The sequence below is a fragment of the Hippocampus zosterae genome, chromosome 5 (assembly GCF_025434085.1).
Source record: "Hippocampus zosterae strain Florida chromosome 5, ASM2543408v3, whole genome shotgun sequence".
NCBI lineage: Eukaryota > Metazoa > Chordata > Actinopteri > Syngnathiformes > Syngnathidae > Hippocampus > Hippocampus zosterae.
The window spans coordinates 1,163,911-1,191,889 of record NC_067455.1 but is presented as its reverse complement, the minus strand read 5'-3'; the positions used below and the strand labels follow the sequence as shown (position 1 = coordinate 1,191,889).

Sequence of the window (27,979 nt, the reverse complement as noted above, 5' to 3'; positions counted from 1 at the left end):
TTTTTCTCTCTTCCCCCTGACATAATCTCCCGCGACATTGTGTCAAGAATAATCAGCAAGCAGACGAAAACTTCAACTGAATTTGCCCCCTCCACCCCCAACCCCAAATGGTGGATTTAGGCATCCAACAGGAAGCTCTTGTTGCTTTCACCGCCTGCTTTCGCCAAAAATCCAGCGCCATCTGTTTGCCACTCAGCAGCCGTCCGCGCATCCTCCCCCCGGAGTTCGGACTCCCCCAGACCGTCTGTCAAGCTCCTTCCCCTTCTCACTGAGCCCCCACCCCCTCTCTTCCATCCCCACCACCCCCACCTCCGCCGTTGCCATCCATCATGGCGGCACTGACTCACTGATTCCCGCGTGGGGGGGGGGGGGCTGCCAGGCGACAGGGATCATGCAGCTTTGTGGAACCGGTGCTCAGATCAGCCGCTGAATTAGCGGACGGACGAGATGAGCGCTGGCAGTGCCAAAGGAAGCGCAAGAGATATCAGGAGCAAAGTCGGACGATATTGGCCAAAGCATCGTCGGGCTAAAAGACATTTTGGGGGAGAAATGGACCACTCAATCGGAAAAACAAAAACAGATAGAGCAATAGAACGTTTGGCCAGGGAGACTGAAGGAAAGCCAGTTGGTTGGTTGGTTGCTTTGTGATTTTGCTAGCTTTGTTGCCTCATCAGTTGGTCGATCGTTGCTTTGTTAGCCACTTGATGGTTCGGTTTTTTGTTCATTTGGATGCTCGGGCCATCAGTCAATCATCTGAGATTCTCCAACCACGATGCGAGCGAATACCAGCCATTTTTTTTCCCGCGTCGCAGAACAAAATGACCGCGTCAAAACCCGAAACCCAAGCGAGAACCGCAACGTTAGCATTAGCATCTTGAACGCACAAATACCAGCCTTTTTTTTTTTCGCATCGCAGAACAAAATGACCGCGTCAAAACCCGAAACCCAAGCGAGAACTGCAACGTTAGCATTAGCATCTTGAACGCACGAATACCAGCCATTTTTTTTTCTCGCGCCACAGAACAAAATGACCGCGTCAAAACCCGAAACCCAAGCGAGAACCGCAACGTTAGCATTAGCATGTTGAACGCACGAATACCAGCCATTTTTTTTTTCGCGTCGCAGAACAAAATGACCGCGTCAAAACCCGAAACCCAAGCGAGAACCGCAACGTTAGCATTAGCATGTTGAACGCACGAATACCAGCCATTTTTTTTTCGCGTCGCAGAACAAAATGACCGCGTCAAAACCCGAAACCCAAGCGAGAACCGCAACGTTAGCATTAGCATGTTGAACGCACGACACTGCTCGAGATCAGATGTGGTCACCGCCGGTACTGCGCGCCGCGCGGTAAAGAAATCCCGCTCTCAATTAGAATGAGGTTAAAAAATGAAGAGCGCTGCAGCCGACGTGGATTAATCGAAATGTGACAACATTGATGAGAAATCGATAGAAAATTCTCTCACACACACACACAAGTGCGCAACGTAGTAGTGAGTTATTTTTTATATTTTGCTCCCCCCCCCCCCCCACCCGCTGCACACGAAGGAGCATTAATCCAATCCAAACAGCTCCGAGGAGACGTCTCTCTAATAACTTACGGCGACTTAAGAATCTGTTTGTGTCGGCGGCGGGCCCGTGAAAGATTAATAACTGCCACAATAGGAACGCCGCCGCGCGTCCTCGGGAAATAAAGAGCGCCAGAGGAAAATAACGCCGATGTGCCGAGATCGATGAAAAGGCAAATTAGCCGCCGGCGATGTCGTCAGATTACAATTTACCTCCGTCGCCGCTTGATTTGTTGGCGGATTCGCTGCAGAAAACTGATGGGCGGGAAGGAATCAAATAACAATCGTTAAAAAAAAAAAATCTCCCGATTTTAACTGCGGGAAAGGTGCAAATGATTGTGTGGTGATATATTTGACAGCTGACATCGCTGCATTCATCAAATACTGAAGAAAAGAATACTCTAGAATGTAGTACTTCATGCAAATCAGGTTTTGAATTCAGTTCAACGGACATTGTGCTGCTCCTTCTCCATGTGGCGTCGTGGCCACCGGGGGGCAGTGTCGTCCAGGCCAAACTTTTCTTATGATGCTCCAAAATATGTCCACCAAAGGCCCTCTTGCTTATTGTTTGCAAGAGCTGCTAACTTATTTTTACACTTGTTTGACAGAACAACACGTGAAAATGTGACTTCACATCCCGCTAGCAAAATTCCCTTGACGTGGTGTCTTTAAAAGCTGAGCGTTTTTTTTTTTTGAATAGAATTGAATACAACTTTATTGTCAAATGTGCTGTACGCACGTGTAACATACAGCACAGATGAAATTTCTTCCCTCGCGACATAAAACAAGAGGAGCGAGTACATGTTTGGTCTTGGATTACAAAGTAAAGCAAAACAAGCTCATTTTGATTTGATATTAATAATTAATAATTTGATATTGTTGGATTATCACACAGGGGGAATTGACTGCCCCCCAGGATTATTTTCAATGTCAAATATCGACTACAGTGGATATTTGCAGTTCGGCACCTGCAGATTCATATATATATATATATATATATATATATATATATATATATCATGTAATTTTTTTAATTGTTTTATCTGAAGACAACTACTGCTTTTCGTTGCGGAAACCGCATACTGGAGGTTTAGGAGTGTTGTTTATTTATTTATTTAAAGAAGAAGAAGAAGACGACAAATTTCTTTTTTTTTTTTCTTCGAATTTTTTTTCTTTTCCCCAATTTATTTCAATGGGTGCCAATTATCAGCAGATTTTTTTTTTTTTTGGGGTCCATATTTAAAACGGCAATTTATATTTGCATCTGGTTCGAAAGAGTGTGAAAGTGCTATGTGGTAGCTCGCTGACGAAAAATGGTGGCCCCCTTTTTCATATAGCGATACATTTATTTTTAAACATCCGAGCATTATCATTTTTTATTTTTTGGGGGGGGGGGGTGAAGGGGTGAATATATCTCTCCAATTTGATGTTAGTGTACTGTAAGTGTACCTAATGAAGTGTCCAGTGGTTGTGTGTTCCCATCATGGTAAATGCGCTGTTCTTAATGTGTCTCACACACACATACACACACACACACACACACACACACGCACGCACGGCCGCAATTTGGAATGCAAATGAGGGCCGTGCACAGCTGTAAGCGTGTCTGCGGGCGCAGCCGGCTGGCTTCCAAAACTGCACACAAACAGACGGGAATCTGCCAACCCGCACGCACGCACGCGCTTGATCAATTCCTCCACCTGCGTGCGGCAAAAGGATTTCCGCCAGCTTGCGTGCCTTCCACCACGCTCACTTGTTGGATTGTCGTTTTGCGGGGGCTTATGCGAAAAACGAGCGATCCAAGTGGGAAGGGAAAGAAAAGTTCTGAATGTGGCGCTCCCAAAAGTTGCCCAAAATGGCCGACTTTCACCTTGGGCTCAGGATGGCAACTATTGAATCTTTTCTTCTACCCTTCTGCTAACTCACGAGCACGTCCGCCTCACGATGCCGAGGCCCCGACCTTCCCGTGCGGAGCTTGCATCTTCTTCTCGTGGCTTTTCTCCGGGTACTCCGACTTCCTTCCACATTCCAAAAATGTGCCCAAGTGCTGGTCCGGCCTTGTTTGTCTGTTGGCAAAATTCGATGCACGCAAGCGCAACAACAACAAAAGCCGTTCCTCAGTTTGCTTATGACAACAATGGCTAATTGCGCTCCATTCAGTCACAACACTCGACATCCATTTTCGCACACACACACCCGCACAAAAGACTTGATTATCAGTGTGAAGCCAATTCTGGGGAATTAGTACGCGAGCGCTTGCCGTTGAAGGCTTCTGACGGCAAAGCTTTTTCTTTTTCCTCCTCCTCGGCTCGAAATTGTCTCGAGACTTTGCCGAATGACGTCGGCTTTGCGCGCTTGCCACGCCGATGGTCACGATGGACGTCATCGCGCCCAAAACATCTGTTTGCGCTTCGTTAGCGCGCCTTTTCGAGGGCGTCAGACGACGGCAGCTGCCGCTGTCCACTTGCCCGCGCGAAGAAATGCAGGCACGAAATGCTGTCACCATTTTTCTTCCCCCACCCCCCCCGTGTCTGATCTTGTCACTGTCAGCCAGTAATTGGCGCTTTCCATTTTGCCACTTTCGAGACTCCGGTGTTAAGCCGGAGTGATTGTCACCAAATCGGTTCGCGTCACGCACTGTCCAAACCGATGGGTCCAGATATTCAATGTCGTCGCGCATGATGCTGTTGACGGTGTTTTCTAACCTCCCCCCCCCCCCAAAAAAAACAACAACAACAAACAAAAGCATGGTGCTTCGATACAGTATGCATTCAGGCATTGAGAAAGATCAATGAAAGTGATCAACTTTGTATATTATCAATGATATATATATAGCCCAGTGGTTAGCACGTGGGCTTCACAGTGCAGAGGTACCGGGTTCGATTCCAGCTCCGGCCTCCCTGTGTGGAGTTTGCATGTTCTCCCCGGGCTTGCGTGGGTTTTCTCCGGGTGCTGCGGTTTCCTCCCACATTCCAAAAACATGCGTGGCAGGCTGATTGGACGCTCTAAATTGTCCCTGGGTGTGAGTGTGAGCGTGGATGGTTGTTCGTCTCTGTGTGCCCTGCGATTGGCTGGCGACCGATTCAGGGTGTCCTCCGCCTACTGCCCGAGGACAGCTGGGATAGGCTCCAGCACCCCCCGCGACCCTTGTGAGGATCAAGCGGCTCGGAAGATGAATGAATGAATGAATGAATGAATGAATGAATGACTATATATATATATATATATATATATATATATATATATATATATATATATATATATATATATAATAATTTACGTTGGGTGAAGTCTAGAAAGATTCTGAAAACAATATTCAAAACAAGTCGGCCATTTAGTTTAAAATGGAGAAAAAAAATCTCTTTATTCTTTCTTTTGACTTGGGAAGTCAAAAAGCGTCTATATTTCTTTGAAAAAAAGTGCCTTTATTCTTAAACATCACTGTTAAAAATGCATTTGTAATGAAGTGGCAAAGCTAGGTGTCTTTTGTTTCTTTTTTTTTTTTTTAAAGAAGGCTTGCCGGTAGCTGCTGAAAGTTCCTTCCGAAAGCCGCTTGCAAGCCGCCGCTTCAGGAGCTGACTCAGCTTTTATCGGAGTGGCTCCGAAATGAAGAATCTCCGCTGACATTTCCACGGTTGCTTTCATTTCACACTTGATGCGCAGCGGGCGCTCCCGAGACATTCGTATTTGTTTACAAGCAATTAAAAAGTCCATTTTCCATCATATCGAGTCTTGGAAGAGAACAACAAAAAAAAAAAAACATGACGCAAGCATTTTGAACAGAAAAAAAGTGCGAAAAGAGCCACGCCATGTCAGTGTCCGTACGCATCGGGCTACCGGAGACGAAATGGCTCAAATCAGCCATCGGGCGTGGCGGTCGAGAAAGAAACGGCTTCTGAATGTGCTTCATCAATGTGACAGTTCCGATTTCCCCTCCTGACTTTTGCCGGAAGGGATATTTGGCTTTGGGTTGACTCTCTCGCAACATTCACAACAGCGGTCGTGTCAACAGGTGTGCAGCTGCAGGGAGAGCCCTACAGTGCCCCCTGCTGGTCACAAACCCAAACATGACATCAAATCCTGATTCCATCGCGCCGATGGAGAGGATCGGCCTGTCGTCACATCCGCCACCTCCGCCACCTCCGCCGTTGTGACTTTCATTTTCGAGGCGCGCCTCTAAACCCCATTTCGACTCCGCATTCCAATACATTCTGCTCATGATTTGTTTTTTAATTTAAAATGACGGCCTTCTCTGTTTCCCCCCGTCTGAAAGCCGATTGCGCATTCCGAGGAAATCGTCCTCTTCTTTTCTTTAGCCCGCGCGTGTCCGCGTGCGCGCGATTGTCAAGGGCGATGCAAAATAGACGAGCGGCACAAAGGAAGACGCCGGGGCTCAAGTCGTACGGCTCAATAGAGCGCCGCTCGCTAGAGTCTGCCGGCAGCGGGTGCAATTACAAACACGCCGCGTGTAAAAGTCAAGAGAATACAAATCACATAATAGACGCCCGGGCTTGCGAGCGCATGCACGCGCATGCACGCCATTCCCCCGTTGGGGGCTATTACGCCAACGTCTGCGCGTGAAGCCGCACAATCACACACACACACACACAAAAAGGTTAGCCTCTGACGCGTTGTACAAATGCACGTGTAATCATTCAATGTCCTTTAAATGTTACTTTCACAAAGAATGACCTAACCGACAGACGAACGTGCGTGTGTGTGTGTGTGTGTGTGTGTGTGTGTGTGTGTGAGTGTGTGTGTGTGTGTGCAGGTCATAGCAAGGACAAGCGATCGCAGCAACTGGGGCATCTGACACCAAACATGCCATTACGTTAGTTCAGTGGTTCTTAACCTTGTTCGAGGTACCGGACCCTTCATTTGTGAAAAACAAGAATATGATTTTTTTTTTTTGTAACAAATGAAAGAGATTTATTATTATTAAAAAACTGAAAAAGTCAACACAATTATTAAAAGTATCCGTTTTTTGAATTGCGCACAAAATGAACTAGCTAGTGATGTCATAACTAATGGGAAATGTCAAGTCGGGTGCGTCTAAACCTCCATGGCAGAGGCTCCGTCGACCCCCCCTGAGTGTGATTCACCGAACCCCCTGTTGAAAATTGGCTTAGGATTGACGTCCATTCATTCAAATGCTATGGAGGGGAAAAAAAATTGGAAACGCAAATTATTCGACAAAAAACATGTTCAATCTTCCAAAAAACATTTTCCGCCCCCGCAAACAAATGATTTGTTACAGCTGCCGCTGTTGTGAAAGCGCTATATAAATCAGAATGTATTGTATTGTATTGTATAAAGTGGCATATCTTACTTTTGTTATTATTATTATGAGGTGTGGGCAGCCCGGTAGTCCAGTGGTTAGCACGTCGGCTTCACGGGTTCGATTCCAGCTCCAGCCTCCCTGTGTGGAGTTTGCATGTTCTCCCCGGGCTTGTGTGGGTTTTCTCCGGGTGCTCATGGTTTCCTCCCACATTCCCAAAACATGCATGGCAGGCTGATTGAACACTCCAAATTGTCCCTAGGTGTGAGTGTGAGTGTGAGTGGTTGTTTGTCTCTGTGTGCCCTGCGATTGGCTGGCAACCGATTCAGGGTGTCCCCCGCCTACTGGCCGGAGACGGCTGGGATAGGCTCCAGCACCCCCCGCGACCCTTGTGAGGATCAAGCGGCTCGGAAGATGAATGAATGAATGAATTATGAGGTGTTTGTTTCTTTAACTCGTTCACTCCCAAAGACGTTTTTAAACGTCTTTTCAGACTTGTACTGAATGAGTTAATGAGTTCACTCTGATCAGGTTGGATGTTTTACCACTTCCTGTTTTCCCACGTTTAGGGCTTAGGTTTTTTATTTTTTTTTACTTTTGGCAACGTCTTGGGCCTCTCAATGGAAAGTCGTGAAAGAGAAGAAGAAACAGAAGGAAGGCGTTTGAATGGGACGGGAAGGCCAAAATGAATTTTCAATGCCAAAAGTTAACGGTCGCCGCATTCTGGCTGCGCATTGCGGCTCCCCCCCCCCCCCCCCCCAAAAAAGTAAACAAAAAGCAAAGCCCAATGAAATTCTTGCCTAGCAACCTCATTGTATCCTCATGCGACAACTTTGGTGGAAATGGAACAGCAAATTTTCATCGGAGATGTCCCAAGACATAGATTTGACACGGATGTAAACGTTCCCACCACGTTACCTTTTTGTGATATTTCCAATTTTTTGTTTTAAAATTTGCTCTACACAGATTTCACCAGATTTTGTCATTTATCCCGTTGATCATTCAGGAAAAAAAAATCCACCTGTTACTTTTTTTTGTGTGTGCAATTTCCTCTTACTGATTTGACGTCACTGCATCCCAAGTTTAAAATGCCTCAAAAATGTGTGTGGGTGTGGGTGGGGGGGCGCATAAAAAAAAAATCCTCACCAAAACAGTGTTGTTGACGCAACTGTGAAGGAGACTCATCCCTGCTGCTTTGGCTCGCTGAGTAGAACGTGACAAGCATGCATCACATTTGTGTACGTGTGTGTGTTTGCGTGTGCGTTTGTTGACCCGGTTGTTGTGTTGTGGGAGCGCCTCGCAGGTTTTGGCATGCTGGGTGCCAATCGAGCTGTGAAAATAGCAATTGAGTAGGGAAATGGGGAATAGCACCTCACCACCATGCAACCTCGCTGTGCGTGTATCACTCATTCAGTTGAAGTGTGCGTGTGTGTGTGTGTGTGTGTGTGTGTGTGTGTCGACAACAGGGAAAAGCCCCACTCCTTCCTGTCTTGGAATGTAGGCTATCTGTGAAAGCGTGTCACAGCCGTATCCAAGCCCCCAGCTCTTGAAACGAATAGAATTAACCCAAATAAAGCGGGGTGTGTAACGGGGAGAATACATGAAAAAAGGGCCGATGACTATATGAGGCCGGCGGGCGGCGACGCAGCCGAATTGTTTGGCATAAAATAAATAAATCAATAAATAAAATACAACCCTAAAAAAAATAAAGAACACTTTTTGAACAACAACACCCAGTATGCAAGGCGCTACGCGATGACCCACAACGGCAGTTTGTTTGATTCTGGAACTGTTTTATTAATATAAAATGTTGCGCTAAGCAAGCTGCAACAGCGGTTGGCGATATCAGTATATTCATTCATTCATTCATTCATCTTCCGAGCCGCTTGATCCTCACTGGGGTCACGGGGGGTGCTGGAGCCTATCCCAGCCGTCTTCGGGCAGTAGGCGGGGGACACCCTGAATCGGTTGCCAGCCAATCGCAGGGCACACATAGACGAACAACCATCCGCACTCACACTCACACCTAGGGACAATTTGGAGTGTTCAATCAGCCTGCCACGCATGTTTTTGGAACGTGGGAGGAAACCGGAGCACCCGGAGAAAACCCACGCAGGCCCGGGGAGAACATGCAAACTCCACACAGGGAGGCCGGAGCTGGAATCGAACCCGGTACCTCTGCACTGTGAAGCCCACGTGCTAACCACTGGACTACCGGACCGCCACTTGACACGTTGCACTCATTCATTCATTCATTCATTCATCTTCCGTACCGCTTGATCCTCACTAGGGTCGCGGGGGGTGCTGGAGCCTATCCCAGCCGTCTCCGGCCAGTAGGCGGGGGACACCCTGAATCGGTTGCCAGCCAATCGCAGGGCACACAGAGACAAACAACCACTCACACTCACACTCACACCTAGGGACAATTTGGAGTGTTCAATCAGCCTGCCACGCATGTTTTTGGAATGTGGGAGGAAACCGGAGCACCCGGAGAAAACCCACGCAGGCCCGGGGAGAACATGCAAACTCCACACAGGGAGGCCGGAGCTGGAATCGAACCCGGTACCTCTGCACTGTGAAGCCAACATGCTAACCACTGGAGTACCGGGCCGCCCCTATATTATTTCCACTCTGTGAAAAAACTACCAACATATTGGAACGGCTTCTTTGGGTTTAATCATCCAAGCTACGGTGGGTGTATAATACTGCCCCCATGGGGGTGGGCTGAGGCCCAAACAGATTACAGTCGTGGCATTGACTTTGTATCTCAATCGTCCCTATCTGTTCAAAATATGAATCTTTTTGGAAGTTCACATATGTGTACCGTTTCCTTACAATGCCTCCTACTGGTCTGGCAGGTAAACTACAGCGTTTTCAAACGGCCTCGGTGTCGTCGCTGGCGTGAGGCATCTGTCTGCCCATCTGTTGCGGACATTTAATTCTCACCGGGCTCTCCTGTCTGTCGTCTGTTCTTGGCAGGCTCCGCTGTAGACGCGGCGGAATTTGGGCACCTGCCGGACAACATTACGGTGCTTGAAGGCGACAGCGTCACTTTGAGGTGAGTCTTGATCCCCTGCACCCGCCTCGGCTACATTTCAAAAACCACTTTCACGCACACACACACACACAGCCAAATGCAGGCTGATCCTGACAACTCACACCCCTGCTGTATTCCTCAAATGTGTTTATCGCTCCAAAGTGAGCACTGTCTGGCAGTGAGAAAATTATTTTATTTATGAAAAAAAAAATCTCTGAAGATTCTATCTTGGATAATGTTATCACAAGAAACCCAAAAAGTTGTTGCAGGCAGTAAGCCGACACGACATATGTAGATCTTGTTTTGGATGCTGTACTTTCAATTTCATTTCTAGATTGCGTCCCCAGCTAATTTCGGGCAGTAGGTGGGGGACACGCTCGACTGGTTGCCAGCCAAAGACATTTTTAAGAAAACATTTCAAGGGAAGTGCATAGACCCCTGTGGAGGTGCAACCCAACGTTTAATCTCAAAGTCACGTCGAACTGATATTTGCTCTTTAAGCTCCTCGCCTCAATCCTGCGAGTTCGAAGCTCTAAATTTCGAATTTACTTGAATGTCACACACTGGGAGGACGTCTTTTAAACAATCGATGTCAACAGTTTTATTTTATTTATTATTTATATTATATATTCATTCATTCATTCATTCATCTTCTGTACCGCTTGATCCTCACTAGGGTCGCGGTATTATATATTATATTATTATATATAATATACGCTCACTAGTTCACTAGTAAGATCATTTTGAGGCTTACTAGTGAACATGTAAGCCACAAAACGCTCACTAGTTGACTCGTAAGATCATTTTGACGCTTACTAGTGAACATGTAAGCCACAAAACGCCCACTAGTTCACTAGTAAGATCATGTTGAGGATTACTAGTGAACATGTAAGCCACAAAACGACCACTAGTTCACTAGTAAGATCATTTTGAGGCTTACTAGTTGACATGTAAGCCATAAATGTGCCCACTAGTTCACTAGTAAGATCATGTTAAGGCTTACTAGTGAACATGTAAGCCACAAAACGCTCACTAGTTCACTAGTAAGATCATTTTGAGGCTTACTAGTTGACATGTAAGCCACAAAACGCCCACTAGTTCACTAGTAAGATCGTTTTGACGCTTACTAGTGAACATGTAAGCCACAAAACGCTCACTAGTTCACTAGTAAGGTAATTTTGACGCTTACTAGTGAACATGTAAGCCACAAAACGCTCACTAGTTCACTAGTAAAAAAAAATGGAGGGCCTAATGAATCCAGCCAGGGTTTAATTTTGTTGTCAGCAATGTTTTCTTAGTTGTTGTTTGGATTTTTTTTTCTTTTGGCACGAAATCAGAGGGCAGACAGTGAGTGAGGAAAGCATTCTCGGCCACAAACGACTCCCAGTGTAACATTTCTCATCAGGCCTTCATGACTTCACGAGCGGCAATAAAACGGCCTATTTTGTAATCAAAAGTGTGTGCGGACTCGGCGGACAGCCCGCGGCTGACAAACAAAACACAAAAGCGCTTTATAAATAAGCTTCCACTTGAATGTAAATCACTTTTTTTTCTCCCAAGTGGCTCAAATTCCCGCTTTTTTTTTTTTTTTTTTCCTATTGTGCTCCAGACGATGCCGTTTGATGCGGGCCATTAATACGAAGCCACATTTGATGTTATTACGCTTCTCATTTCCTCTGGGCTGCGATTGCTGCAGCAGAAGAAGAAGAAGAAGAAGCATCAGCAGACGTGATCAAGTTTAAAATGAGATGAATGCACCATTTGGACACAGATTTTGTCCTTTTAATGGCGGAATTACTCGCACCGAAACCTTGTCTGCGCATCCGCTTGACAAACGTCATCTTCGAGACTATCGATGTCGTAGAAATTGACGAGATTAACGGCCATGTCGCGAGATTAAAATGATCGCGATATCGTTATGAAAGATGCCCGTCAAAAACAAACCATAACTTTTTGTGTCATGGTCCTGTTTTTGTTGAGAATAGTTTTGGGTTTTGTTTTATAGTTTACGGTCATGGTGCTGTTCCGTTTGTGACCAACGAGTGGCATTTGGGGGAGTAGGGGGGGGGGGGGTCGCCCTGGCTGTTCATCTCATGTCATGAGTTCTTTTCTTTTCAAATGACATGTTGCCCACTTGAGCTAAGCACAGCATTGTGAGCTACGTTGACGATGATCCTTCACGGCGGCTGCACAACATGACGGAAGAAGAGACGGACAGATTCTGATAGCTCATGAAGGAGGACATTATAACCGTAAACAAACCTCTCGCCTGACGAGAACATTTCACGAGATTGGACGAGAATCACGAGATCTCGCGAGACGGAACGGAGCCAAACGCTCGCCAATGGAAAACGCCGACAAGTAGAAATTGTACGTGATTGAAATGCTGTGTGCCCTGCGATTGGCTGGCGACCGATTCAGGGTGTCCCCCGCCTACTGCCCGGAGACGGCTGGGATGGGCTCCAGCACCCCCCGCGACCCTAGTGAGGATCAAGCGGTTAGGAAGATGAATGAATGAACGAATGAAATGGTGTGAAAAAACTGTCATGAAGACCCTTCATCAAATCCATCTGCTGTAGGTCTGTCTGCGTTATACTGCCCCCGGTGGCCAATATGCACAAACACTCGAATTCTGTGTGCATTCTTGACATTCTGTTGTGAAATGATCACTCTTTTGAACATACGCAACAGTGTCGTGGAGTGCTGCGTTTCCTTTCTAAAAACAACCCCCCCCCCACCCCCCCACCCCCACCACCAACAAAAATATTTATTTCATGATTCGATTGCATTTCCATTCTTTTCAATGGGGAAACGATGATTTGGGAGCCTGGTCGCTGAACCGATTAACAAGGAAGTCGAGCACCACGGTATCAATGCGCACGACGACTTGGAACGCTTCACTCGGAACACTCGCAGCCCCGCTTTGGCGTTGGCTTGGTGGCGGAATCATTTGAACGCATAGAAGCTTACTCATTGTGAATAAACGAGCAGAGGCGGCACAAAGCGCCGCTATAATGTGAATCATATTCTATTCATGGAACATCTTTCTTTAAAAAAAAAAAAATCAACCAGAACACGGGCGCTGTGAAAACACTCGAGGCGGAGGGGCGGGGGTGGACGTTGCCGTGCGTCAGTGTCATCATTGTCGGTTGTAGCGCCAACGCAAAGCGCAGAACAGCTCAAGGCCGACGGGAAGCGTCGTGAATTCTCGCGTTTATTTAACGAGACGTGCCGACGCAGGAGAGTGAGAGGCTTGACATGACTGAACAAACAAAGAGGAGACACGGGTGGGAAGAAGGCAGCCAAGGGCAGGCCAGAAAGCTGGCGTGGATGACAAGGCAAGGTGAGAAGAAAACATCCAGGGAGGAAAACAACAAAAATGTCACACTGAAGAAACGTGAGAATCAAAAAACTGGCACGTAGCAAGAAATCCCAAACGTTGCGACTGGAAGAGCACCGACTACCGAGCGGGAGCGTCTGGAAGAAATCGATATTATTCAGAACAGTCATGGCCTTTCGTTTTTGTCGTCAAGCTTTCATCTGTCAACAAGAATGACGGACCGAGAGTTGGTTAACGGCGATTTTTCTTTTTCAATCCAAGAAGGATCAATGATAGCTGAATGTGACACTGCCACCTACTGGAGTGGATGTGCATCTACAGTACATTCATCCATCCATCCATCCATCCATCCATCCATCCATCCATCCATCATCTACCGCTTATCCGGGGCCGGGTCGCGGGGGCAACAGCTTTAGCAGGGAAGCCCAGACTTCCCTCTCCCTAGCTACTTCTTCCAGCTCTCCTCGGGAGATCCCGAGTCGTTCCCAGGCAAGCTGGGTGACATAGTCTCTCCAGTGTGTCCTGGGTCTTCCTCGGGGTCTCCTCCCGGTGGTACATGACCGGAACACCTCACAGGGGAGGCGCTCAGGAGGCATCCGAATCAGATGCCCAAGCCACCTCATCTGGCTCCTCTCGATGTGGAGGAGAAGCGGCAGTACATTCATAAAAAAGTAATAATAGTAAGCGTTGTCCCTTTTGTCCTGGCAGGTGTCGGATCAACGAGGAGGTGACCCACAAGGCCTGGCTGAACCGCTCCAACATTCTGTTCACGGGCACCGACAAGTGGTCGCTAGACAAGCGCGTCACGCTGGTCAACAGCAACGACAGCGACTTCTCGGTCCACATCGACAAGGTGCAAGTGAGCGACGAGGGGCCCTACACGTGCACCTTCCAGGCAAACAACAAGCCGCGCATCGCCCACGTCTACCTCATTGTGCAAGGTCAGAATTCTGATTTTATTTATAAAAACAACACCCCCACGTGTGGATTGACCAATTGTATAGATCTGTGAAAAATGGTGACTAATTTACCAAACGGTGACATTTGAGTGTTTCTGATTAGTATGAGGCAGCCCGGTAGACCAGTGGTTAGCACATCGGCTTCACAGTGCAGAGGTACCGGGTTCGATTCCAGCTCCGGCCTCCCTGTGTGGAGTTTGCATGTTCTCCCCGGGCCTGCGTGGGTTTTCTCCGGGTGCTCCGGTTTCCTCCCACATTCCAAAAACATGCGTGGCAGGCTGATTGAACACTCTAAATTGTCCCTAGGTGTGAGTGTGAGTGCGAATGGTTGTTCGTCTCTGTGTGCCCTATGATTGGCTGGCAACCAATTCAGGGTGTCCCCCGCCTACTGCCCGAAGACAGCTGGGATAGGCTCCAGCACCCCCCGCGACCCTAGTGAGGATCAAGCGGTTCGGAAGATGCATGAATGAATGAATGAATGATTAGTATGAAATTTGGGCTATGGATTTTTTTGTTTTGTTTTGTTTTGTTTTTGACCAAGGTTGCCGATCTACCATTAAACGCAAAAATATCTCCCGCCAACCGGTACGTCCGTCGACCTCCCAACCAGCCCGTCTGCTTAATATGTTGCGTTTCGTTAGTCGGCCGTGACTGAGGCTTGCCACGGCGGAAGCAATCGTCAGGTTTGATGGCGGACTCGATGTGTCTTTTCGTGTGAAATGGCGACGATCAACGCAAATCCTGGAATTTTGCACGACAGCCAAGACTCCCGGCCTCATTACGACTCGAGCGCAAAGGTAAACGTGAGCCCGGAAGCGCAGGCGGCGGCTGACAAAGTAGACGGATGAGAGCGTTTTCTCGCCTCGGCGCCCGCAGGATCCGTCGACTTGTTTGTCTCGATTTGGAGAGTCAGACGGATCAGACGCGAGCTGACAGCTTGACTGCATCTGCTCGGGAAAATGTTCGGAACGTGTCGCAGAAGGCGCGCTGATTGCTGATTAGCGGTGGAGAGACGAGACGGGCTGACATTGAAAGGCGGCTCCTCCGAGCTTCTGCCGTAAAGCCTTTTGTGGAGCGAAGGAATGAGATTTCCCGACTTGAGCTGCATCCCGATTCCCCATCTCATCTTCACGATCAAGCATGACCCCGGAGAAAACACTATTTCCAATCCTGTCTGTTTATTCGAGTGAAAGTGACACTGCCACCTACTGTAGTGGATGTGCAACTACAGTGCATTCATAAAAAAGTAATAATAGTCATTCATTCATTCATTCATCTTCCGAGCCGCTTGATCCTCACTAGGGTCGCGGGGGGTGCTGGAGCCCATCCCAGCCGTCTCCGGGCAGTAGGCGGGGGACACCCTGAATCGGTTGCCAGCCAATCGCAGGGCACACAGAGACGAACAACCATTCGCACTCACACTCACACCTAGGGACAATTTAGAGTGTTCAAACAGCCTGCCACGCATGTTTTTGGAATGTGGGAGGAAACCGGAGCACCCGGAGAAAACCCACGCAGGCCCGGGGAGAACATGCAAACTCCACACAGGGAGGCCGGAGCTGGAATCGAACCCGGTACCTCTGCACTGTGAAGCCCATGTGCTAACCACTGGACTACCGGGCCGCCCAGTAATAATAGTAAAATAAAAATAATAATAATACGCACCCCCCTGCCCTACTGTCTGCGGATTGCTTTTGGATCTATGAAGAATCACGTCGGCTCTCGTTCCGGGTCCGAATATGGAGATCTACTCGGGGCGGGGGCGGAGCTTTTCGAGTGGCGTAGAGGGCCCCGATGCGGACCTCCCCGAAAATCATGCCGACTATTTGAACCGAAAGCTGCGATGTCGCACTTTCTCCGACTCACTCGAAGGTACACCGTGAATTTTCCTCGGTTCAAAATGGCGAGGCCGGCCGCGGGGGGGGGGGGGGGGGGGGGGGGGGGATCAGCCAAGTCCAGGTGAAACCGAGCAGAGAAATGAACGCGCCGGGCAGTTATCAACCGCACGTTAAAAAGACGCGAGGTTCACAAAGCAGCAGAAGAGGAGAAGGATCTTCTCCTAAAAACACGCATCTCATAAAATTGCAAAAACCGCATCGTGTCCATGGTTGAAGAAATGTAGAACTCCCATTTTTTTGTCACAGGAAGTGATTGCGCCGCCGTGCCTATTGTGCATCTGTTCTCCTCTAAAATCAACAGGATGGATGGAAAAACAAACAAAAAAAAACATAATCGCCCTGAAAGAACAGGATGTGTTTGTGGCTGACAGGTGGCAGAGAGCTGCTCGCTGACTCAAGCGCTTTTTTGCTAACCGCGTCCAAGCAAACAAACAATCTTGTCCGCAGGGTCCAAATCTTGGCATCGCCCAGCGTCGGCGCACGACGTACATCCGCGCGCGTCACATTTCTATCGACGTGTTTGTCGAGCCGAGCGGCGCTTTTGCTAGCCGCCGAGTGAAGCGAGCGCCGCCGCGGCGGAGCCAAGCTCATTAAAAACAACGATAATGGCCCCGTTTAAATTCAAGGGCCGTCTCGTTATCAATTGAAGTGTGAGCCAGAGTGCCGCACGGTGTTTAATCGGGTTTGTTGTCGCCCCGGCCGTTGGATCAAGAGAAAATGGACACTTTTGATTCATTCTTCAAAGAAAAACCACAGCCCTCCACTCGCACAATATTAGCATGCGCCACTCGTCTGTCCTATTGACACCAAAACCATCCGTGATCTGAGGCGATGAATGGCAGCCGGTTTTCCGTTCTCATCATAGTTGTTACTTGAAAAAAAAAGTCCGCCCAGGGGATTTGGCCAAAATTTGCTTTCAGGTGAAACCCAACAAACGGATGATGCCAATGTGGGGACTTTTCGCCATTGGCTTCGGACAGAGGAAAAACGTGGCAATGAAATACGGAACTCGCAAATGCATTGTTACCTGAAAATACTCCATCCATCCATCCATCCATCCATCTTCTACCGCTTATCCGGGGCCGGGTCGCGGGGGCAACAGCTTTAGCAGGGAAGCCCAGACTTCCCTCTCCCTAGCTACTTCTTCCAGCTCTCCCCGGGGGATCCCGAGGCGTTCCCAGGCCAGCTGGGTGACATAGTCCCTCCAGCGTGTCCTGGGTCTTCCTCGGGGTCTCCTCCCGGTGGGACATGACCGGAACACCTCACCGGAGGCATCCGAATCAGATGCCCAAGCCACCTCATCTGGCTCCTCTCGATGTGGAGGAGAAGCGGCTCGACTCGGAGCCCCTCCCGGATGACCGAGCTTCTCACCTTATCTCTAAGGGAGAGCCCGGACACCCTGCGGAGAAAACTCATTTCGGCCGCTTGTATCCGGGATCTCGTTCTTTCGGTCACGACCCATAGCTCGTGACCATAGATGAGGGTTGGAACGTAGATCGACCGGTAAATTGAGAGCTTCGTCCTTTGGCTCAGCTCCTTCTTCACCACGACAGACCGATACAACGTCCGCACTGAAAATACTCATTTGGGGTTTTTTGTTTGTTTTTTTCAGTACCGGCCAGAATCGTCAACATCTCCACGGACGTGTTTGTGAATGAGGGCGAGAACGTCAACCTCTTCTGTCTGGCCGTGGGCCGGCCTGAGCCCACCGTCACCTGGAAGGACCAGAAATGTGCGTAGCTTTTCTTTTTGTTGTCTTTTTTGAACAGCAATTTGGGGGTCAAGGCATTGCGCCCTTCATCCTGTGTCTTTATCCTTCACGCCAGCCGCTTAGCCCTGCGGCCTCTTCTGTCTTCTGCTGTATTTTGCCCACGTCTTGGTGTTTGGTCCCCAATAACCGCTCATTAGCCGCGATTATCCCCGCCGTGCCACCCGTAATCATCAGCATCTGTTGTCATCGTGGGGGGGGTCCCCGCGTTGAGCGGCGCGGCGCTGCCAAATGACGCTAACCGCCACTTTCGCAACTTGACGGGAGGCTATTTTTAGCTCCCGTCGCCCATCGAGCCCCCACCTCCGCAATTCAGGGTAGTCGGCACGCGGTGTCCCGATAAGTGGCCTCTGATTCGATTTGATCAGGACCGAACTGAATGTAATGGCTATTTGCTCCATCATCAGGAATGTTCGCTACAGAGTTAGCATCGTTAGCATCGCGCGGCCTCTTTTCAACTGGAATGATGCTGATGTGTGTCTGTGTGCAGGTTATTAATACTCTCTATGTTTGTGTTAGTGAGTGCACACTCCACCGTTTCATTTTCACCGCCCCCCCACCCCCCCAAAAAAAAAAAAATACGATAAAAGAAGGAGAAGCATTTTCATCCGGTACACGTACGTGCTATCATCACTTGCTGCACTTAACACGCTGCAGCATGTGTGCGCGCGTGCGTGCGGGTCAATATTGTGGCAGGCTGGTCGCTTGGGAAGTAGATCGTCGGTCAATAAAGGTTAAGTGGTGAAGTTTTTTTTTTTTTTGGGTCCTCGGCTTTCATACTTGAAGAGAAATGAATGTCGAGAAATAAGACAATTGTGAAAACAAAGGCCAGATGTGCACTAAATAAATGCAGCAACAACTCTCCAAAGGGTTAAATCAATCAAAGACAACAAATAATGGAATCGCACCAAAAATATGACGCATAAAAAAAAAATGCATTGTTGTGATTTTTTGTTTTAATTGATTTTATTTTTGAAGGATTTTATGTTTTGGTTTTGATGAGATTCCTCCAGACACTCACTCGTGTCTTGTCTGCTGGCTTTGCTCATATTTGCTTTTTTTTTGGATCGCTTCACATACTTGGAATACAAACATGGGGAACGATATGTAAACATTAGAAAACATTTTCATTATCTTCTCTTTCTGCGTCTGCTTTGCGTTTTAGCCGTCGAGCCGCACTCGGAAATTAAATGCGCCTTCGTGGTTACGGGCGTGCGAGTCCACGAGAAGCTCTTCCACAATCTGGCGAGGATTATTTTCTTTAACTTGTCCAACATTTTATCAAGCGAGATAATTAGCTGTTTGCCTCGCAGCCGAGGGGGAGGATAAAAAATAAAAAAAAAAAGGAAAAAAAAGTTTGTAGCAAAGCCTCTTTGTAATTCTGCAGCAGCGGCGGCGGGTGAGATGCGGCAAGAGCAGCAGCAGCAGCAGCAGCAGCTCTGTAGATCACTGGGACAAGCAGCAGGAAATAGGTCAGTGTGTACAAGCACTGAACTCCGTGTAATTAGACTCTGAGGGCAAAGGATGCGCAACCTAGCGCTCTTTGCTGCTAGCGCACGGATTCCCCGCCCGCAAATGTTCCCTAGGAGTGCTCCAACTTGACTGCAAAAACTCAAATCCAACCAAGAGCAAATCTGTCAAATCAAAGCAAAAAAAAAAAAGGTGCCTGCGCTTTGTATTTGCGTCCGAGCATTCGAGTGGATTTTTCATGAAAAAAGGGACAGTGGCCCGAGTTGCCATTTTGTTTCCGCCACCACGCTCGTCGATTAACCCAAATCATTGTGTCCCCCATCCGAATGAATGGGAATGCCCTAAATTGGACAAATACTTTGAATGACTTTTCTTTGTCTGTTTTCGCGTGTCCATTTGTCCATTCAAGCCGTCCATCGGTTAGCATCGCTGCAGTCTTGCGCGCCGGCGCACACACGCGCTCGCATTACCATTACGAGTGGCGAACATTTGTCCTCGCTTGCAGGCCGACAGCGTTTCTCCTCTGTCAGCAATAATCTTCCTCCCCTCTCGACGCCGCCACCCCCCCCCCCCCCCCCCATTCCCCAACAGCCCCGCGCAACCCGTCAGCTCTCTGGAGATAGCGGCCGCATTGCTATTCCGGATAGAGTGTCTGCAACCAAGCATCAATTGCCTCTGACTAGAAGGGATAGTGAAGGGGAAAGAAGGGTGGACAAGCCCGGGGAGACGGCAAGGAACTCTAGCAGCCATCACTTCCTATTATTGGGTTAGAAAAAAGACAACAGGCGGGGTGTGGAAGAATTCAGGACAGGTGTTGTGGACATCGGGGGGGTTCCCGAAGGTTTTGCAGAAAAAATTTCCAAGGAGCCCCTCGTAATCAAACGGAACTAAAATGTGGTGTACCTTTACATTTCTTAACGATTCAAACGATGCTTGTTTTCAGTTTTTGTTGTTTAAGTTAAGATAAGATAAGATATCCTTTATTTGTCCCACAATGGGGAAATTTACAGCCTCCAGCAGCAAGAATGTATGTAGAAAGAAGAAAGAGGAAAAAAAAACAACAAACATCTTTCAATTAAATGCAATATGAACACAAATGGATAAATCGCAGTACTATTTACAATTTTCCTTCACATCATTTCATTATTATTATTATTATGATTATTATTTTTTATTCATCAGCCTGACAGCAGTCGGTAGGAAGACAAGAAATAAAAAAAATGGCATGAGAAAGCCAAACTACGAATGGTAAAAAAAAAAAACACACAAGGAATTGACGCTCTCTTAAAATGTTGCATATGTATTTGTGTGTGTGTGTGTATATATATATACTGTACGTATATATACACGCACAATTTTAGCGTGTCACACGGCTAAAATTGCAGTTCTGATTCATGGAATAGAAGACGTCGCATGTAAACAGCATTTTCATTCCATTTGGTTTCATTCTCAGCGGAAGACGAGGCCTCCTTGTAAACCGTCCTTCCCGATATGAAAATTCAGTCTGAGCGCCGTCTCGGACATTTTCATTGGTCCACTGTGACGCGTATTTCAATTTTATTCGGCACATGTGACGAGACTATCGGTAAACGTATTGGCTGGTGAGTAAAAATCCATCAAATCACCGCAGGGAAAAAAAACATGGCAGCTTGTAGTTGGGAAATTATGGTAAGTAAAATGTGTGTGTGTGTGTGTGTTTTTCTCGAATAGTATGATATAAACGTCATATTTAAAAAGTGAATTAGGTCACTCTCCTAATATGACTTTACTGTTCCTTTTATTCCCTCAAAGGGCCTTTAGTTCATGAAAAACGACATTATTGCGCTTGACAAAGTGCCGAGCTCCGCCGAAGCGGCCGTGGAATCGAGCAGGTCTGACACTGGCGGCTGTCGTCAGACGCAAGGGGGGCGTCGACGGCATCCCCGAGCGAGCGAGCGGCGTCGCGGAGGTCGCTTCTTCTTCGGCTTATCGCGTGACACGCCATCAGTTACAATCGGGCGCCACAGCGAATGCGCGTCACTGATAGCCGATGAGCGTTTGGCCCGGCGACGAGATCGGCGGCCCTTGTGAGAGCAGACGAAACCCCCCCCCCCCCCCCCAAAAAAAACAAAGCCCTTTTTTGAAAAATACGCGCGCTCGAGCGGAAAGCAGCAAAGTGTCCTTGTAAGGAAGTCGAGCAGGCGAGTCCATCAATATTCTGCACAAAAAGGGCTACTTTCAACATTGAAGACGGCGTTTGTCATTGGAGAGTATTTTCAAAGTAAAAGCGTTGGTTGCGTTCAGATTTCACAAAGTGGCCACGGGGTCGCCATCAAATTTGGAACGCGCTCATCATTTCTTGCCGATAAGAAAAACCTTGTCGCCGGGACGACTACGCGACGTTGTTGTGGTCAGCTGGGGTCTCGGCTTGAGCGCGCATTATTATGGCGCCCCTGGAGGACCGCACTTGGAGACCCCTTGGCTTAGCCGTTACCTTCGAGGCTTTTATTTTGGACGAGTAGCATCATTTCCGCATTTGTCGTTGCCTTCATACGAAACGCTCCTTGCTTTCAGTGACACTCGGCTCCTTTTCCGCTCCCCTCTGCTTTGTTACCGGAATGTGAAAGACAAGACTTGCGTAGAGCTCAAGCGATCTTTGCCGGCTCAAAGCGCTCGAAAAACACTCTTGTCGTGCCGAAGCCCCGCAAAACCTCGGCTCACTTTCATCCCTCTTCGGGTGGTCGGGACTCAAGCTACCTTTCCAAAGCTTAGAAGTGCTCGAAGGACTCGGATTTTTAGACCGCACGGTAGCAGTGCCCGCCGCCTGCTGGCTGCAGTCAGATATCATCATCATCATCATTTGCTGCCCCCTTTGTGGCAAGTTTATCCCCCCCCCCCAGCCCAATAGGTGCAGGTTCAAATTAGAGTTAAGGCTCTGTGGTCGTCCTTCACAATCCGTGACACACGCTGTCAGAAGCGTCCCCGCTTGTTGCGTCCCCGCTCTGCAGGAAAGCTAGGATTGGTGTGTAATCTTCAGCTTCACGTCTGGGTTTCAAATGCATCTCTTTAGAATGCAGCCGCAAAAAAAGGTCCCGTCGGATTGTTGCCTCCAACCCAATATTGATTTTCTTCTTTCATTGCAAGTGGAAGATTAGAATTCAGTCGAGTTCATTTGAGTTCAGTGACAAAAGATGTCCGAAGTGGGAGGCCGTCTACCATCGCGTCCATTTGAGAGGATCTGTAGGACAGTTATATGTTTTCAACCCTTTCTGAACCCTGGTTCAAATATGGACGGAGATTACGCCACGTCACGATCCGGATGAGTAAAAGTATCAGAAGTGGGATGCTTCGTGACAAGGTCGTCTTTTACTGTGCTCGGAAGACCTCGGAGGACGGTCGTTTGATTCTGCAGACTCGGATTCAGCTGAGTTGAGGCGACTCCTACTTACGGTGTTAGAAGTGGGAGGCTCGGGTTGCTGCGCCTGTTCTGAAAGATCCAAGAAACACTTGTGGCCAGTAAAGACTCTGGTTGAAATCTGGGTTGAGGATACACCTCATCCGAATTTGGTGTCAGAAGTGAGACGCTGAGCTCCGGGGGCTTGTCTCTGATCTTTTCGTTTCATTCTGAGCTTAGAACCACAATCCCGATTGAGTGGCAGATGCGATGTGTCCATTCCAAACGAGTCTTCGGATTGTTGTCTTCAACTCATTCTGGACTCCGGGTTAAAATCTGGGTTTCAAGTCCACCTCCTGAGAGGTCTGCGACAAAGGTCTGTGAAGATCGGAGTTTGATTTGACCGCGTCGTGGCCGTTCTGAAGAACTCGTACAATTGCGTTTATGGAGTTGCATTATATTTCACCAGTTGAGTACAAGCCTACGTAGAGCGTTTTTGGTGTCAGGAATGGGATACCGAGGCCTATCGGCGCCTGCCCCCCTCCCCTATATGCCCTTGTAAAGCCCATTATGTATTCTCCACATGGCCCTACTCCCAACTTTCACTTTCCGTGTGCCCCAAATCCTTCTTTCCTCCCGCTTCTGTCGCCAACATCGTCACACACGGGCACCACGTCAACGTGACTAATGCGCCCGGCAAGCGGCACTGCGCCGAGCCTATCAGGCGGCACCAACAGGCGGCTTCGCCTTCCTTCGCTCCGCGTCTCCGGGCTCCGGCTCGGCAGCCGCGCAAATAATCCCGCCGCCTCTAATCTTCAATTAGAGGCGGCGTGATAATCTCTGACGTGAATAATAGCGCCGTTTAGCGTGGATTGGCGGGCGTTTGTAGCGAGAAGGCCGCCCCGTGTGTTTTGCTGATTGACGGCGACAATTCAAGAAGCGGGATTTCCTTGTCAGAGATGATGCGAAACGCTCCGGCTTCTGTCGGCCGCCCTTCTTTAATGGCAAGAGAGATTTGAGCGATCAAGCAAGTCGGCCGATGAAAACTCTCGCTGCCCTAAGCCACGGCCCTGTTGTACACCACCCTGGCCATCTGTTTCAAATGGGCGTGGTAGCTCTTGGCTCTTCGTGTCAGTTGAGAATGAAGTTCCACCCGTTGCAGGGAAAAAAAAAATCATCCATCCATCCATCCATCCATCATCTACCGCTTATCCGGGGCCGGGTCGCGGGGGCAACAGCTTTAGCAGGGAAGCCCAGACTTCCCTCTCCCTAGCTACTTCTTCCAGCTCTCCCCGGGGGATCCCGAGACGTTCCCAGGCCAGCTGGGTGACATAGTCCCTCCAGCGTGTCCTGGGTCTTCCTCGGGGTCTCCTCCCGGTGGGACATGCCCGGAACACCTCACCAGAGAGGTGCTCAGGAGGCATCCGAATCAGATGCCCAAGCCACCTCATCATTGGGCAAAAAAATCAATGGAAAACGTTTTTATGTCAGCCATAAAAATGTTAAAATAATCCCCCCCCCCTCCCCCTCTCCTCCCCCACCCCAGACGGCCTGGTGAGCGAGGGCGAGTTCCTGGACATTACGGAGATCAAGCGGCAGCAGGCCGAGGACTACGAGTGCATCACCCACAACGGCGTGGCCGCGCCCGATCGGCACAAAGTCAAAGTCACCGTCAACTGTGAGTGCGCCCCGATTGGACGGTGGTCATCCAATGGCGTGACTCTGAGATCCCCGCCTTTGTTGTGTATGGGTTTTCGGGGCCGCAAGACCCGCCCACTATCACCGACATGAAGAACCTGCCGGCCCACTTGGGGAAGACCGCCATCTTGCGCTGCGAGGCCATGGCTGTGCCCCCCGCCTCCTTCGAGTGGTACCACGACGACCACAGGTGAGAACGGTTCGGCGCCGATGCTCAAAGTGCGTGCGCTTGTGTGAGCGAGAGATTAAAAACTAATGACGATTAATTGCTGTCAATGAAAAAAAAAACAATTCCCTTATGAATTTGGACGGATTATTGAATTAGAAATGATTAAATAAACACAAAACCACTCATTGCATTTACTCACATACATTTTTTTTAAATGAAGGGTTTTAAAAAGAAAGCCGATTTACAGAATACCCCGCTCTTTAATTTGCGGGAAAAGAATGCTTATGCTCACTAATTAATATTTTTAATCAATGGAAGTAAAAAAATCGAAGATGTTATTTACTTTCCACACGTAAATGGACATTGTTTTGGATCATAATCCTGTTTTAAAAATGATCAACTTATTGTCTTATTGTCATTTCAAAAATCAAAGATGAGCGGATCAGCAAGTGGATGGATGGAAAGTTTATGGAAAAAAAAAAGTAAACAAAAAATGTGGACTAAAATTCCCCAAGAAAAGGAAAACACTGGCGTACTGAATTGTCCTTTCTAAATGAAAACGGAATGATTCAAGTTCAATAAAACAAAAATATGAAATCAATTGGTCATTAAATATGTCATATCAATTATTAAAAAATTGAATTCACCCTTTTCTTTTTCAAAATGGCAAAAAAAAAGTCTCATTTTGTTGGAACGCAAGCCAGTTGGCGCTCGAAATCGACTCAGCCGATCGCTTGTCGATGCCATTCACGCTTTTGTGGAATTCCTTGATTAATTCCTCCGCAACGGTACAAAAGTGTAAAAGGTAAAAAGGTGCGAGTCGGATCCGAACGCCGCCGAGCATTCGCACCTTAATGATGACAAAGTTGCGCCTAATGGCCAACGGCGTGAAACAATGACGCGAGAAGGACATTTTGAGCACAAATTGGCCCAAGGTCACGGGGTCACTTTTCTGCTCAGTAATTCTCGGAAAATCTATTAAACTCTTCTCATTGAGTAAAGATGACCTCGGAGTGGAGTTTTTTTTTTCCCCCTCCATAAGGAAATAATCAGCTTCGGGGTCAAATTGCGACCCGTGTAAAAGCTTCATTTACTGTGAAAGCGATCTAAGTCACGGGTGTCAAACACAAGGCCCGGGGGACAGATCCGGCCCGCCACTTCATTCTATGCGGCCCGCAAAAGCAAAGAAACAGGAGCCAAACTGACCCGCAAGTCCAGAACCATAAACGAGCATTTTTTTTTAAAGAAAAAAAAAATAAAAACTTTGCATTATCTCACAAACTTTGCAACGGGATGCAAAGTTTTTTTATTTTGTTTTGTTTTAATAATGTTGCTTAATAAGGGCTCTGTAGCAATACTGCAACTCCGAGTATTTCAATGTGTTGCCCCACGGCATAGTAAAAATGAGACGTGTGTGTGTGTGTGGTGCGGGGGGGGGTGTCTGAATTTCCCCCTGTTGTCTTTTTTGCGGTTTCGGCAGGCCAGTGGAGAGCGACAACACCTTGCGGATTAAAAACGAAAAGACGCGCTCGCTGCTGCTCTTCACCAACGTGACGGAGAAGCACTTTGGCAACTACACCTGCTTCGCCAGCAACCGTCTGGGGGCCTCCAACGCCAGCATGTTGCTATTCCGTACGTTTCCCCTCCCTTTCCCCCGCCCGTCAACTCCCCCTCGCCCGCCCACCCGCCCGCTCGGCATCATTCGTCGTAAGCGAGTTGTTCATCTGCGGCCGCCTTTCTTCCTCTTCCGCCATGATCCCAGCCGGTGCCCCTTCAATGACTCACTCTTGGCGTGGGGCCCATTCATCTCGCAGCCCCCGCTTTCCCCTTCGTGTCGGCCGATCGCTCCGTCATCCCTCCCCCTTCCTTTCCCTCCAAATCTGCTCCGGCCGTCATTAGAGCGCGACAAACATTTTTTAATTCCAGACGTGCGGCCACCCCAAATCACAGCCGAAACCATCGCTCCGTGTCATTGCTCGCCGCCCACTCGGGGACCCGAGGCGCGTCGTTTTCACTTTGGCTCTCCGATACGGGGGTTGCCAAGTAGGCTGGAACAATTTGGGCAAATGAGCTCGTTTTTCTCTCAATATTGCAATCACTATCTCATTTGTGATTATTTTATTTATATTTCCGAGTCCTCTTCCCGTGTATTTTATTAATCTGGATTACAATTAGCAGTATCCGATTGACTGTGCGTCAATATTTAAGGTTTTCTAGGTTTGGCATGAATTAATTACGGAAGACACTTGATGTGCTTCAATGAACGGACCTGGTGGCTGATTAAGCAGTGACAGAAATTGCGTGACTGCTAAATAAGCCATCACAGGTACAAATAAAGTGTCGGGGGAAACTGCTATTCTGCCGCCGTCTTCTTCATTTGAAGCCTTATATATACATATACCTGTATATATACAGGTATATATAATTTTTTAAAAATATATACTGTATATACATATATATATATTCATTCATTCATCTTCCGAATCGCTTGATCCTCACAAGGGTCACGGGGGGGTGCTGGAGCCTATCCCAGCTGTCTCCGGGCAGTAGGCGGGGGACACCCTGAATCGGTTGCCAGCCAATCGCAGGGCACACAGAGACAAACAACCATGCACACCCACACTCACACCTAGGGACAATTTAGAGTGTCCGATCAGCCTGCCTCGCATGTTTTTGGAATGTGGGAGGAAACCGGAGCACCCGGAGAAAACCCACGCAGAACCCGGGGAGAACATGCAAACTCCACACAGGGAGGCCGGAGCTGGAATCGAACCCGGTACCTCTGCACTGTGAAGCCCACGTGCTAACCACTGGACTACCGGGCCGCCTTTCATATATATATATATATACATATTTAAAAAATATATATATATATATATATATATATATATATATATACTGTATATTTTTTTTAATATATAGATATATGTATATATATTTTATATATTTTTATTTATTTATGTGTTTATTTATTTAAAAAAATATATACTGTATATATTTTTTAATATACAGATATATGTATATATATTTATATATATATACACACACAGTATATATTTATATATATATATACAGTGTATATATATATATATATTTATTTTATATATATATATACAGTATATATTTTTTTAATATATACTGTGTGTATATATATATATATATATATATATATATATATCTATCCTGTATATATTTTTAATATACAGATATATGTATATATATTTATATACAGTATATATTTTTAAATATATATATATATATATATACACAGCTATATATTTTTTTTATATATATACAGTATATATGTTGTTTAATATATACTGTATATATATATATATATACACACACACACACACACACAGACACACACACATACTGGCATTAGCGACTCCCTTTATCTCGGTGGTCCATCCGCATGGCC

At 47.6% G+C, this 27,979-nt stretch overlaps 2 protein-coding genes across 3 annotated transcripts in view; both read left to right on the top strand.

Moving 5' to 3' along the window:
• Positions 1 to 27,979, top strand: part of LOC127601005 (upstream stimulatory factor 2-like) — a 231,061-nt gene that overhangs the window by 92,677 nt on the left and 110,405 nt on the right. The window lies entirely within an intron of this gene.
• The window catches only part of LOC127601013 (igLON family member 5-like), an 80,516-nt gene that overhangs the window by 51,588 nt on the left and 949 nt on the right, over positions 1 to 27,979 (top strand). Inside the window, exons 2-7 of the mRNA XM_052065984.1 lie at positions 9,826 to 9,904; positions 13,932 to 14,164; positions 17,693 to 17,812; positions 24,238 to 24,369; positions 24,459 to 24,579; positions 26,039 to 26,190. Coding sequence (XP_051921944.1) covers positions 9,826 to 9,904; positions 13,932 to 14,164; positions 17,693 to 17,812; positions 24,238 to 24,369; positions 24,459 to 24,579; positions 26,039 to 26,190 — 837 coding nt within the window. The remainder of the gene's footprint in view (positions 1 to 9,825; positions 9,905 to 13,931; positions 14,165 to 17,692; positions 17,813 to 24,237; positions 24,370 to 24,458; positions 24,580 to 26,038; positions 26,191 to 27,979) is intronic.